Source organism: Sus scrofa, chromosome 15 (assembly GCF_000003025.6).
Source record: "Sus scrofa isolate TJ Tabasco breed Duroc chromosome 15, Sscrofa11.1, whole genome shotgun sequence".
In the NCBI taxonomy this organism is placed as follows: Eukaryota; Metazoa; Chordata; class Mammalia; order Artiodactyla; family Suidae; genus Sus; species Sus scrofa.
The window spans coordinates 77246164-77260524 of NC_010457.5; the positions used below are offsets into that span (position 1 = coordinate 77246164).

The window sequence follows — 14361 nt, forward strand, 5'->3', positions numbered from 1 at the left end:
CACCTTCTTACCAGGCTATTACTCTTTCTCTAGCACACCCTTCTCGCCTGTTCACATTTCCTAGCATTACACATACTATCAGGATAAGTTCATCTGCAAAAGCAATTTACAAACTTTTGAGTCTCAAAACCCTCTACAAGCTCTTAAAAACTGTTGAAGACTCAAAGAGCCTTTATTTATGTTAGATATAACTACTGATATTTACCATTTTAGGATTTAAAACTAAAAAAAGTTGAAAAACAGCAGAATACACAAGTACACAATCCATAAATCATCAGAGTAATGATATCATCACATTATGTCACCACATGATGTCTTAACAGCCTTTGGAAATTTTCACTGTAAACTCATGATAAAATTAAAGTTAAAAAGCCACATATGTCTTAGCATTATTGTAAAAAAGTCAAATAATACCTAGCACCGCTACAAAAATTATTTTGACCTTGTGTACCTCCTGAAAGAATCTCAGGGACCCCCAGGAATCGTCAAACCACTCAAGTATTTATTTAACGTGTATGCTAAAAACTAAGTCATCATCTTTAGCCTGACCTCTTTCATAAGCTCCAAACAGTTCCTCAGCGTACACTTAGTCATCTCACAGGTATTACAATAACTCCAATATCAGTATTGGGAGTTCCTGCTGCAGCACAGGTTTGATTTGGAATTGCTGCAGCAGTGGTGCAATGGGTCAAAAGATCCAGCATTGCTGAAATAGCAGTATAGGTCGTAGCTGTGACTTGGATTCAATCCCTGTCTTAAGGACTTCCACATGCCAGGGTGAAGCCAAAACAAGAAAAGAAATGTAATAGCCCACCCCAGACTCAGAGACAAAAGTACCCTTGGTAATTCACTTGTACATTTAAGTTTGACGGAGTTCTTGTTGTGGCTCAGTGGTAACGAATCCGACTAGGAACCACAAGGTTGTGGGTTCCATCTCTGGCCTTGCTCAGTGGGTTAAGGATCCGGTGTTGCCGTGAGCTGTGGTGTAAGTTGCAGACGCAGCTTAGGTCCCGCATTGCTGTGGCTCTGGTGTAGGTTGGAGGCTACAGCTCCAATTAAACCCCTAGCCTGGGAACCTCCATATGCCACGGGAACGGCCCTAGAAAAGAAAGAAAAAAAAAAAATAAAGTTTGAGAAGCATGGGCCTGGGTGGTGAGAGCATCAATAGCTGGAGAATCTGAGGAAGGCAGAGCCACAAAGGCAAACTTGAGAACACTATAATTAGAACCCACCCACTTGAAGCTTTTCCTCCTGTTAAACCTTAGAGTTTGGGAAAGGCAGTAGCATCACTTAACTAAATCATCTTCCCGACTTAAGTTTCACTTCCCTCCCATCCTAACCTCTACATTGCTCTCTGAGGAGCCTTCTTCATCTCTACTTGTCTTGCTTCCTCTGCTTCAATGGCTCTCCATTTCCTAGAAAGAACTCCAAAGTCCTCATTATGAAATAAAAGGGCATTCAAGCCCTGACCCCTGCCTTTCACCATTCTTGTATATCATCTCTATACCAGAAGTATGCAAACCAAGTATATCACCTAGGCAGGTTGGTATTATTTTTAAGCTCCTCAGGTGAGCTAAAGGGCAGTTAGGACTGAGAATCACTGCCCTACATCTTGAACAAAACTACGTGCTGTGCTTCACCCAAAGGCAAGAGCACAACCTAGTCCTTCTGCCTGCCTTCTTGACTTTGCCCTTGTCCTCTGAGATGGATCCACAGGCTTTTCTAACAACTCAACTATCATCTTTTCTTTGAGAGAAGACCTCTCTTTCTCTACCTTCCCCACTTCTTTCCTGTAAGTAGATGGAATTAGGAGTTTCTTGCTCTTTGTTCCTACAGTGTCTTGTGCTTACATTTTTATAGCACGGCCCACGCTTTTTATGGAACAGTTTGCCTAGCCTCCTAGACACTGATCTCACGTAAAAGCAGGTCTTGTAGCCTACTCATTTCAATATTCCTTGAGCTTAGGCAGAGAGGTCACAAGATAAGAGATATGTAATAAAGGCTTACTGAAAATAGAGAGCCTTTGGAGCCTACTGAATAGACCTAGAGTGATGCAAAATAAAGCAAAACAAGACCAAGATCTTCCTCTCTACCAGACATTTTTGTTATCAAAAGAAAACTGTTTTTGTTTTACAATTCTACATTTAGAAATAAAAGGCAAGTTCACATATGACTAATTCATATATATAAATTGTAACAAAAATTTTCAGTTCAAGTAGATTTATCAACTCAGATGCCTTTCGGTTTTAATAGTAAAGGGAGAGATGAAAATAAGAGCGTTTTGGATGGCTGAGAACAGTTTGGGAGGAGGATAGAAAGCAGAGAAGTGATACTAGTAGGTTAAAATCTTCATAAACCCTAAGAGGGAGTCAGGAGATAATGTCCAATTGATGAACCAAAATAGTAAGATATGCATATTACTTATGTTAAAATGTGGCAATAAATACCAGGAAGAAAAGCTAAAAGAATAGAGAGCAGGATAAGGAAGGGATGGGTGGGAGAAAACTGCTATTTTAAAAAAAAGATAAATAAATCTTTTAGCACTATTTGTCCATTAAAAAAAAAAAAAAGTAATGGTTCAGGGGATAGAACGCCCAAGAAAAAAAATGACATCAGCAGACAATGGAATACTACATAAACTTTACTGTTAGGTGTGCTCGGGGAAAAAGTACTTCTATCCTACAACTGTTTACTTCCAGTAACTTTACTTCATGGCCTATGAATACTTGCATCTTGAGGTATATGAAATTTCACCCCAAGGGAATTCATTCATTAGGGCATCCAACATAGAAATAAAAGGTGGGAATCACTTTCCAGACAATTTACTTCTTAAATGGAAAGATAGCCCCCACCCCCACCCTGGTCAAAAATATTCCTTCTTCAGAATTTTAAGGAAAACATATAATCTATAGTCATTTTTAAATGTGCCACTTGACTTAACCATTAGTTTGTAAAAATTCCAGATACAGAATACAAAAGAGCAAAAGCCAAAAAATTTAAGATTTTCTATTGTGGCTGCAAAAGTCAAAATTCCTATGCAAATAAAGTTAAATATATCCAGTGGTTAACCAAATTGTATTTTATTGCAAATACAATTATGGTCTTAAAAAAATTTTTTTAAACCTAAAAATGTAGCCAAAAGTGATCCAGTAATCCTTAGATTTCTTTTAAAGGAAGTGGTATTGGCGGGGGTGGGTATGCCCATGGCATGTGTAAGTTCTGAAGCCAAGGATCAAACTTGCACCACAGCAGTGACAATGCCACATCCTTAACCACTAGGCCACCAGGGAGTTTATTATAGAAATTTTCTTACAGATTGATTCTTTTCAAAGAATTCAAATACTGCAACTGTAACTTACATTGGGAGTATGGGTACCTATAAAGAACATTGAAATATATAACCACTATGAGTGATCTAACTTTTACTATGTTTTTCTACTTAAAAAAATCTATCAAAATACTAGACTTGTGAATAGAAAAGAAAAATATCTAAAATTATTTTATTGCCCTTCATAACAAAAGCCTATGAAAGAGGAGGAATATGAAATTATTATACAGACCCAAATCTGTGGAAATATCAAGAAATGTTCCAAAATCCAGAAAATATAAAATGAAAACATTCTTGATATGTTTTTTTCTGAAAATGCACTTTGAAAAGATCTAAACCTACAATTTTTAAGGACTTAGTGTGTATTAATTTGAAAAAAACTAAACTGCGATAATCTGATGCTACAGGGACTACTAACGCTTACCTCAAGGGAACCTACTGCAGATAAAGTCCCGTCACTTGCACAGTCCTTTCAGCTGCCTGCCAGTTGTCTCTGCGGAAGGGAAAGCCTGATGAGTGAAAGCCCTATGCACACTCCTTTGGAGTGTCAGGGTGCCTGCACAGAACTGCAGAAAACTGTCTACCTAGAGATTCGTAGATGGTTTCAGTAACAGAGGGCTTAAAAATATGCCACCTTGGATAGTCCCCTTCCACTGAACACTAAAACCAAATAGCCGAGTTACTGGGTGCTAATGACCTACTGGTATTATTATCAAGGTGATATATCCACACTAACCCAAGCAGAAAAAAGACTAAAATGGATCAAGTAGAAGTAAGTTAACATTGACAGGGAAAATAAACATACACACACAATGTTGAAAAGTAAGTGACAGAACTCTACAAACTGAGAAGAGGAAATATTATAGACTGTATCCACAAAAAGTAAAGCTGCAGCATCAACAAATGAATGCTAACACTCAAAAGAATTTCCTGTCTAAACATTTTTTTTAAAAAATGCCATCAAGAATATCATGTTTAATATGAACAAACCATGGATCCAAGGACCTACTTATAAAATTTCATATATTTTCTTGGTGGGTAAAGTAAGTGAGTGGGAGGGAAGGGGATTTTTCAGGTATTTTACGTATATATAAGTTGAAAACCAACAGTATGAAATCCCACAAGAAATTTCAAAGAGAGAAAATGTATATATATATATATATATGTCTCAGAAGGTAAACAAACTCTTACTCAGGACCCAACTAAGAGGGAAATATAACAAGTAATAACAGAAGACTGTGATGGTGAAACGCAACGTACTGTGAAAACCATGTTCATTTCCTAGAGTTATGAATGGCTAGTAAGTTAAGAACATTTACACCATTAATATACAAGCTGAGCTACATAACCAAATAAACTGTATTTTCTTTTTAATGTCAAATACAGTCTTCAGCCTGAATGCTGTACTTCATATGACAGAATAAAGCGCTCCTACAAAAAACTTTTAAAGGATTAATCTTTAGCACAAGTTTTAAAGGAAAAAATTTATTTAAAAAAAAAAAAGGGTGAATCCAGCTTTTACTTTAATAGGATAATACTTAAAATGAAGTTACTTACCTCTGATTCTTTGTCACTTAAAGATCCCAAGCTTCCAAAACTGTGATTAGAGCTTTCATTATTTGTTGAGGCCTGTTGAACATTTTTAAAAAGGTAAAAATTAGGAGTATTTTAAAATGGAATACATTACAGAGTAAATAATCATTTCTTCATATTAAAAATGATTCCATTATGCAAGAAGACAAATGAAGTAAAAATAAGAAATACCAACTTTTTTTTTTTTAGGGCCGCACCCATGGCCTATGGAAGTTCCCAGGCTAGGGGCTGAATTAGAGCTATAGCTGCTGGTCTTATGCTACAGCCACGTCAGATCCAAGCCACATCTGCGACCTACACTGCCGCTCATGGCAATGCCAGATCCTTTTCCCACTGAGCAGGGCCAGGGATCAAACCCGCATCCTCATGGATACTGGTCGGGTTCATTACCACTTAGCTACAAGGGGAACTCCACCAACTTAAACACTATAAATTTCTTGGAAAGTTTTATCAAATCAATAAAGTTCTGCTATTTCAGGAACTGACTAATACAGCTGGTTTTTTAGACCAAATTCAGGAAAAAAGTGGGCTATTGCTAGGATAAAAAAGTTCCTAAAATTACTACCCAATGTATAAAACTAATGCTTCCTTTAACCAAAAATATCATGTGTTCCTTAATTTCCATTACAATCTGATCAAGTTCCAACATTGACACTCAAGAGGCAAGGGCCTGTTCATATTCACAAACTGGTCAATCTTTGGTTTCTGTTTGTTTGGACTCAGTCTTTTAAGAAAATCTTTCACTAACTTGACTATTTCAACTGCTTAACTCAAGAGTTTCTAAATTTCCTTTACAATATTTTTCAACTATGACAAATAGAAATGAGCTACACCTCTGTGGGATGACATTTTCTATGTTTACATATGTTTTCCATAATGCTTATTATTTTGTGGACTTTTCTGCACCATCAGTACATTAGGTCAATGTCTTCCAGGAATGTTTAGACCAGATGGTGACAGGCTACAGCAATATATGTCAAAGATGACTTAAGAATCAACTTTATGTATAGGCAGGCCAGGTGATATCTCTGTTTCCCTTCAATTTGTAAGAGTAGCTTCTAATACTACTATTATAAGGTTTCAAGATGCCTATAATTACCTTTAGCCTGACTAATTTCCAAATTGAAAACTCTGGGCCATTGCTATGCTGGATACCGTAAAGGCTATTTTCAACACAAAATAGTATTTGAACTGAGATTCAAGCACTACTTAGAGGAAGTTACAAGCTAATTAGGGTAAGATCATCAAACTTAAAGCAGAGAACACCATAAACAGCAATCAAGAAGTGATAGATTAGAAAGATATATGGACAACAGAGGCAGTGACATTTCTGATTACGCCTAAATCTCCAAACCTACAGACAACATTTACAAGAAAACTGTGTGACAAGAAATCTACATGAATCTCATTAAATGAGCAAATGGGGACAAATCACTATCAAGCATAGGACCTATATAGTATTAGAGGAAGCAGAAGGAAACAGTGTCTGACAGATCGAAGAACAGAGACTCCCAAAACAGCTGTAAGTGGAAGGGTTTCTGTACTTTCCAGTAGTGACTAAGTAAGTGTAAGGGGTCCATGGTGAAGTCTAAAGTTGGAGCAGCTAGCCTCTAACTGCTTAAAACTGATCCCCTTCACTAATGATGTCACAATGAGGATAAACTATTGGGCATGGAATCAAAATTGAGCATGTTAGGTACAATGAAGATAAACAGAACAGTGTGGAAGGGTGCAAAGCCTTAGAAATCTCAGAAAGCAAATGCCACACTACAAAGAGTGCCCTAAAACAAGAGCAGAGCAAGATCCACAGGAAAAACCATCTTAAACCACAAAAAAGAAACAAAATGATGGAGAATTTCATGAAGCTATAGGGAATAAAAAAAAAAAAGAATACAAAATTACATCCTGATAAAGAAGTATACCAGGAATATATTGTGGAATGTCCACAATATAGGTAAAAAATTATAACCTATTTAAAAATGAACTAAAAGTCACTACAAAAATGGCTCTAATTAGAGTTCCCATTGTGGCTAAGTGGAAACGAACCTCACTAGTATCCATGAGGATGTGGGTTTGATTCCCAGCCCTGCTCAGTGGGTTAAGAACCTGGCAGTGCCAAGAGCTGCAGTGTAGGTGGCAGACTTAACTCGGATCTGGCATTCCTGTGGCTGTGGCATAGGCAGGCAGCTGTAGCTCCTATTCGACCCCTACCCTGGGATCTTCCAGATGCTATAGGTGCAGCCCTAAAAAAGAAAAAAAACTCAATACATGAAAGAACAACATAAATCAGATTTCAAAAAACTCAGAAATAAGGTAATAGAACATAGGAAAGCATCAGAAATTGAAAAAAAAATTTCAGAAATGATGGTTAGGCCTGAATGAACCCAAAAGAAAATACATCCAATAGATAATGCTTTAAAAGAACAAGAAAGTAAAAAGGAGAAATAGTTTTTAAACTTAAAAAAAAAAAAAAAAGTGAGGAGATAAAAAGCAAGAGAGAAAGCAACAACTTAATAAGATAACAAAAATCCAACATTCAGGTAACAGAAGTCTTTAAAGAACACTACCATAGAGAATAAATACTAAAACTATAATTCAAGAAAATTTGCTTGAAACTTGAAAGAGCAAAAAGCTACTGACTGAAGGAACAACATATACACTTAAGAATTCAGCCCAGGAGCCCCTGTTGTGGCTCAACGGTAATGAACATGACTAGGATCTGTGAAGACGCAGGTTTAATTCCTGGTGGGATCCGGCACTGCCATAACCTGTGGTGTAGGTTGCAGATGTGGCTCGGATATGACATTGCTGTGGCTGTGGTGTAGGCCAGGAGCTGCTCCTCAAATTCAACCCCTGGGCTAGGAATTTCCATATGCTGTAGGTACACCCCTAAAAAGACAAAAAAAAAAAAGCAGAATTCAGCCCAGGTCAACATCAGATTTTTCAAAGCAAATGGAGTAACATATTTCAGATATTTGAGAAAAGTAAATATGAATCAAGTGTCTTTTATTCAGTAAAATTACTTTTTAGTACATAGAAGACACAGGTAAACCATAACCAAAATGCCAAAAACTGAGAGATATTGCTCTCATGAGCCCTTCCAAAAGAATCTAGTAAAAGGTTTTAAACAACTAAAATGAATGAAGTTTTAACATAAGAACTGATGGCAAGCAATATTATTTACTTGTTGATGAAGATTAAACAAGAAATACAAGGAAGAGAGTATAAAATTTAATGACTAAATGAATGCAAAGTTGTTAATACAAAATTTTAGGAAACTGTGGTATGGGAATTTATGGAAAGCACAAAAAGAATTTTTCTTTTTCTTTGTAGGGCCACACCTGTGGCACATGGAAATTCCGTCTAGGGGTCAAATGTGAGCTGCAGCTGCTGGCCTACACCAGAGCCACGGCAATGCAAGATCTGAGCCACATCTGCAACCTACACTGCAGCTTGTGGCAATTCAGATCTTTAACCCATTGAGCAAGGCCAGAGATTGAACCCGCATCCTCACAGACACTGTGTTGGGGTCGTAACCCACTGAGCCACCCCCCCCGCCCCCAATTTTTACCTATGTTCAGTATTCACTTTGGTCATTGTGATAGTACACACATTGTTATTTTGAGACTACTGTGTGAGATGTAAAAAGGAATAGATAAATATTTTATATTCTAATCCTGTCTCACCTGCTTTATGTCCCTCAGAAATACAATTTTTTTTTTTTTTTAGGTATTTATAATTCTGCACTCTTCTTCTTCTTTTTTTTTTTTTTTTTTTTTTTATTTTCCCACTGTACAGCAAGGGGTCAGGTTATCCTTACATGTATACATTACAGTTTTTCCCCCACCCTTTCTTCTGTTGCAACATGAGTATCTAGACATAGTTCTCAATGCTATTCAGCGGGATCTCCTTGTAAATCTATTCTAGGTTGTGTCTGATAAGCCCAAGCTCCCGATCCCTCCCACTCCCTCCCCCTCCCATCAGGCAACCACAAGTCTCTTCTCCAAGTCTATGATTTTTTTTCTGGGGAGATGTTCATTTGTGCTGGATATTAGATTCCAGTTATAAGTGATACCATATGGTATTTGCCTTTGTCTTTCTGGCTCATTTCACTCAGTATGAGATTCTCTAGTTCCATCCATGTTGCTGCAAATGGCATGATGTCATTCTTTTTTATGGCTGAGTAGTATTCCATTGTGTATATATACCACTTCTTCCGAATCCAATCATCTGTCGATGGACATTTGGATTGTTTCCATATCCTGGCTATTGTGAATAGTGCTGTAATGAACATGTGGGTGCACGTGTCTCTTTTAAGTAGAGCTTTGTCCGGATAGATGCCCAAGAGTGGGATTGCAGGGTCATATGGAAGTTCTATGTATAGATTTCTAAGGTATCTCCAAACTGTTCTCCATAGTGGCTGTACCAGTTTACATTCCCACCAGCAGTGCAGGAGGGTTCCCTTTTCTCCACAGCCCCTCCAGCACTTGTTATTGTGGATTTCTTAATGATGGCCATTCTGACTGGTGTGAGGTGATATCTCATGGTAGTTTTGATTTGCATTTCTTTTATAATCAGCGATGTTGAGCATTTTTTCATGTGTTTGTTGGCCATCTGTATATCTTCTTTGGAGAAATGTCTATTCAGGTCTTTTGCCCATTTTTCCATTGGTTGATTGGTTTTTTTGCTGTTGAGTTGTATAAGTTGCTTATATATTCTAGAGATTAAGCCCTTGTCAGTTGCATCATTTGAAACTATTTTCTCCCATTCTGAAAGCTGTCTTTTTGTTTTCTTTTTGGTTTCCTTTGCTGTGCAAAAGCTTTTCAGTTTGATGAGGTCCCATTGGTTTATTTTTGCTCTAATTTCTATTGCTTTGGGAGACTGACCTGAGAAAATATTCATGATGTTGATGTCAGAGAGTGTTTTGCCTATGTTTTCTTCTAGGAGTTTGATGGTGTCCTGTCGTATATTTAAGTCTTTCAGCCATTTGGAGTTTATTTTTGTGCATGGTGTGAGGGTGTGTTCTCGTTTCATTGCTTTGCATGCAGCTGGCCAGGTTTCCCAGCAATGCTTGCTGAATAGACATTCCTTTTCCCATTTGATGTTCTTGCCTCCCTTGTCAGAGATTAATTGACCATAGGTGTCAGGGTTTATTTCCGGATTCTCTATTCTGTTCCATTGGTTTGTCTGTCTGTTTTGATACCAGTACCACACTGTTTTGATGACTGTGGCTTTGTAGTATTTCTTGAAGTCTGGGAGAGTTATGCCTCCTGCTTGGTTTTTGTTTCTCAGGATTGCTTTGGCCATTCTGGGTCTTTTGTTGTTCCATATAAATGTTTGGATTGTTTGTTCTAGTTCTGTGAAAAATGTCATGGGTAATTTGATAGGGATTGCACTGAATCTGTAGATTGCTTTGGGTAGTATGGCCATTTTCACAATATTGATTTTTCCAATCCAGGAACATGGAATATCTTTCCATTTCTTTACATCTTCTTTGATTTCTTTGATTAAAGTTTTATAGCTCTCGGCATATAGGTCCTTTATCTCTTTGGTCAGGTGTATTCCGAGGTATTTGATTTTGTGAGGTACAATTTTAAAAGGTATCGTATTTTTGTATTCCTTTTCTAATGTTTCATTGCTGGTATACAGAAATGCAACTGACTTCTGAATGTTAATCTTATATCCTGCCACTTTGCTGAATTTATTGATCAGTTCAAGGAGTTTTGGGGTTGAGACCTTAGGGTTTTCTAGGTATAGTATCATGTCATCTGCATACAGTGACAGTTTGATCTCTTCTCTTCCTTTATGGATGCCTTTTATTTCTTTTGTTTGTCTAATTGCTGTGGCTAAGACTTCCAAAATAATGTTGAAGAGCAGTGGTGAGAGTGGGCATCCCTGTCTTGTTCCAGATTTGAGTGAGAAGGCCTTCAGTTTTTCCCCATTGAGGATTATATTTGCTGTGGGTTTATCATAAATGGCTTTGATTATATTCAGGAATGTTCCCTCTATACCCACTTTGGCGAGGGTCTTGATCATGTATGGATGTTGAACTTTGTCAAATGCTTTTTCTGCGTCTATTGAGATGATCATATGATTTTTGACTTTTTTTTTGTTAATGTGGTGTATGATGCTGATTGATTTGCGTATGTTGAACCATCCTTGTGAACCTGGGATGAACCCAACCTGGTCATGGTGTATAATTTTTTTGGTATGTTGTTGGATTCGGTTGGCTAAGATTTTGTTGAGAATTTTTGCATCTATATTCATCAATGATATTGGCCGATAGTTTTCTTTTTTGGTGGTATCTCTGTCTGGTTTTGGAATGAGGGTGATGGTGGCCTCATAGAATGTCTTTGGGAGTATTCCTTCTTCTTCAACCTTTTGAAAGAGTTTAAGGAGGATGGGCACCAATTCCTCTTTATATGTTTGATAGAATTCACCTGTGAAGCCATCTGGTCCTGGACTTTTATTTGTAGGGAGTGATTTTATGACCTCTTCAATTTCATTTCTAGTGATTGGTCTGTTCAGTTGGTCTGTTTCTGCTTGATTCAGTTTTGGCAGGCTGTAAGATTCTAGAAAATTGTCCATTTCATCCAGATTGTCAAACTTGTTGCCATACAGTTGTTCATAGTATTCTCTTATGGTTTTTTGTATTTCTGCTGTATCCGTTGTGATTTCTCCTTTTTCATTTATAATTTTGGTTATTTGGGTTCTTTCTCTCCTCTTTTGAGTTAGTCTGGCCAGGGGTTTGTCAATTTTGTTCACCTTTTCAAAGAACCAGCTCTTGGTTTTATTAATTTTCTCTATTGTTTTTTGAGTCTCTATTTTATTGATTTCTTCTTTGATCTTTATAATTTCCTTCCTTCTGCTGACTTTAGGACTTTTTTGTTCTTCTTTTTCTAATTCATTTAGGTGGAGGGTTAAGTTGTCAATGTGGGCTCTTTCTTCTTTTTTGAGAAAGGCCTGGATTGCTATAAATTTCCCTCTGAGCACTGCTTTCGCAGCATCCCATAGATTTTGAGAGGTTGTGTCTTCATTATCATTTGTTTCAAGGTAGTTTTTAATTTCCTTCTTGATTTCCTCATTGACCCACTGGTTTTTTAGTAGCATGTTGTTTAGTCTCCATGGAGTAGGTTTTTTCTCTTTCCTTTTCCCATGGTTGATTTCTAATTTCATGGCATTGTGGTCAGAGAAGATACTTGAGATAATTTCTACGCTCCTAAATTTATTGAGATTCGCTTTGTGTCCTAATATGTGGCCGATTCTTGAGAATGTTCCATGAGCATTTGAGAAGAATGTGTATTCTGCTTCTTTTGGATGTAGTGTCCTGAAGATATCAATTAAGTCTAACTTTTCTATTGTTTCCTTTAGGATCTCTGTTGCTTTATTGGTTTTCTGTCTAGAGGATCTGTCCATTGATGTGAGGGGGGTATTTAGGTCTCCTACTATGATTGTATTCTCATCAATATCTCCCTTTATGTCTGTTAATATTTGTTGTATGTATCTGGGTGCTCCTATATTTGGGGCATATATGTTGATGATAGTAACATCCTCTCCTTGGATGGATCCCTTAATCATTAAATAGTGTCCTTCTTTGTCTTTCTTTATGTCTTTTGTTTTAAAGTCTATTTTGTCTGATATGAGCGTTGCGACTCCTGCTTTTCTGTCATGTCTATTGGCGTGAAATATTTTTCCCCACCCTTTCACTTTCAATCTATATGTATCTTTTGTCCTAAGGTGAGTTTCTTGTAGGCAGCATATTGAAGGTTTTTGCCTTTTTATCCACTCAGCCACTCTGTGTCTTTTGATTGGGGCATTCAGTCCATTGACATTTAAGGTGATAATTGATAGATGATTATTTATTGCCATTTGAATCTCGTGTTCCAGTTGATTCTATGGTTCTCCATTCTTCCTTTCTTTTTTTTTTTTTTTTTTGGGTTGGATGGTCTCCTGTTATTATCTGCTTGACTGTATTTTTTTTTTCATTTTTTGCAAATGCAATATTTGGTTTTGGCTTGTGGTTGCCCTGTTTTTTAAGTATGCTAACCCCTTCCCATAATTGTGTGTTTTAGCCTGATGGTCCTGTAAGTTCAAACACTTCATTACTATATTAAAATTAAGAAGAGAGACATACATATAAACAAAAAGGGTTATTTACCTCCTGACATCCCTTGCCCACATTTTATGGTTTTGATGACTCTTTTTTATTTTTTTCTTTTTAATTTTATTTTGTTTGAAGCATGTTCATGATTAAATCTGTATGCTGGCTTATTTGAGTGACTGCTCTCTGATTGCGGTTTCCTCAGTCCTAGTTCTTCCTCTTCTCCTTCTTTTTTTTTTTTTTTTTTCTTTTTTTTTTTCTTCCCTTTCCTTCCTTTCTTTTTGGTTTAGAGAAGCCCTTTCAATATTTCCTTTAACCTGGGTTTTGTGTTGCTGTATTCTTTAAGTTTTTGTTTGTTGGGAAAAATTTTTATTTCCCCTTCTATTTTAAATGATATTCTTGCTGGATAGAGTATTCTAGGTTGCATATTTTTTCCTTTGAGCACTTTAAATATCTCTTGCCATTCCCTCCTGGCCTGTAGTGTTTCTGTAGAGAAATCAGCTGATATTCTTATGGGGGTTCCCTTGTAGGTAACATTCTGTTTTCCTCTTGCTGCCTTTAGGATCCTCTCTTTATCACTAACTTTTGCCATTTTTATTATGATGTGTCTTGGTGTGGGTCTGTTTGGGTTCAGTTTGTTTGGGGCCCTCTGTGCTTCTTGTATCTTGAATCCAGTATCCTTTAGATTTGGGAAGTTTCCAGTGATAATTTCTTCAAATATATTTTCCATTCCCTTATCTTTTTCTACTCCTTCTAGAATTCCTATTATGCGTAGATTGGCCCGCTTTATATTATCCCATAGGTCTCTTATATTGCTTTCCAGTTTTTTGATTCGGTTCTCTGTCTGTTGACCAGATTGAGTGATTTCCATTAAGAAATACAATTCTTGATGGAGTTCCTTGGTGGCCTAGCAGTTAAGGATTTGGCATTGCCACTGCTGTGGCTCAGGTTTGGGTTCAATCGGTAGCCTGGTAACTTTCACATGACACAGGCATGGCAAAAATAAAGATTTTACAGAAAAGAAACAAAACACAATTCTTGGTATAAAAGAAAGAAGATATAAATAAAACAGTTCTAATTTGAAATGGAAATGTTAATAATATATACATGAAATATTTTTACCTTTAAAAACAAACAATAAAGAAAGTGTAGATCCTGACATGAATAACAGAATACCTCTTATGGAGATCAAGTTTATCACAGATAATAATAAATTCTGGAAAAATAAAATAAAAGCAACTATGTGAAGGCACTTGAGCAACCCAAAATAGGCTAATCTGGATAGGAAACAACATTTGAAAGGAGCTATCAGAGCTAGGTGGGTTTCCCCTTTCTACAG

At 36.9% G+C, this 14361-nt stretch overlaps 1 protein-coding gene across 3 annotated transcripts in view; it reads right to left on the reverse strand.

Moving 5' to 3' along the window:
* The window catches only part of TLK1 (tousled like kinase 1), a 159888-nt gene that overhangs the window by 76503 nt on the left and 69024 nt on the right, over positions 1 to 14361 (reverse strand). For all 3 annotated transcript variants that reach the window (XM_001927890.6, XM_021075292.1, XM_021075293.1), the window contains exon 3: positions 4886 to 4957. In XM_001927890.6, coding sequence (XP_001927925.1) covers positions 4886 to 4957 — 72 coding nt within the window. The remainder of the gene's footprint in view (positions 1 to 4885; positions 4958 to 14361) is intronic.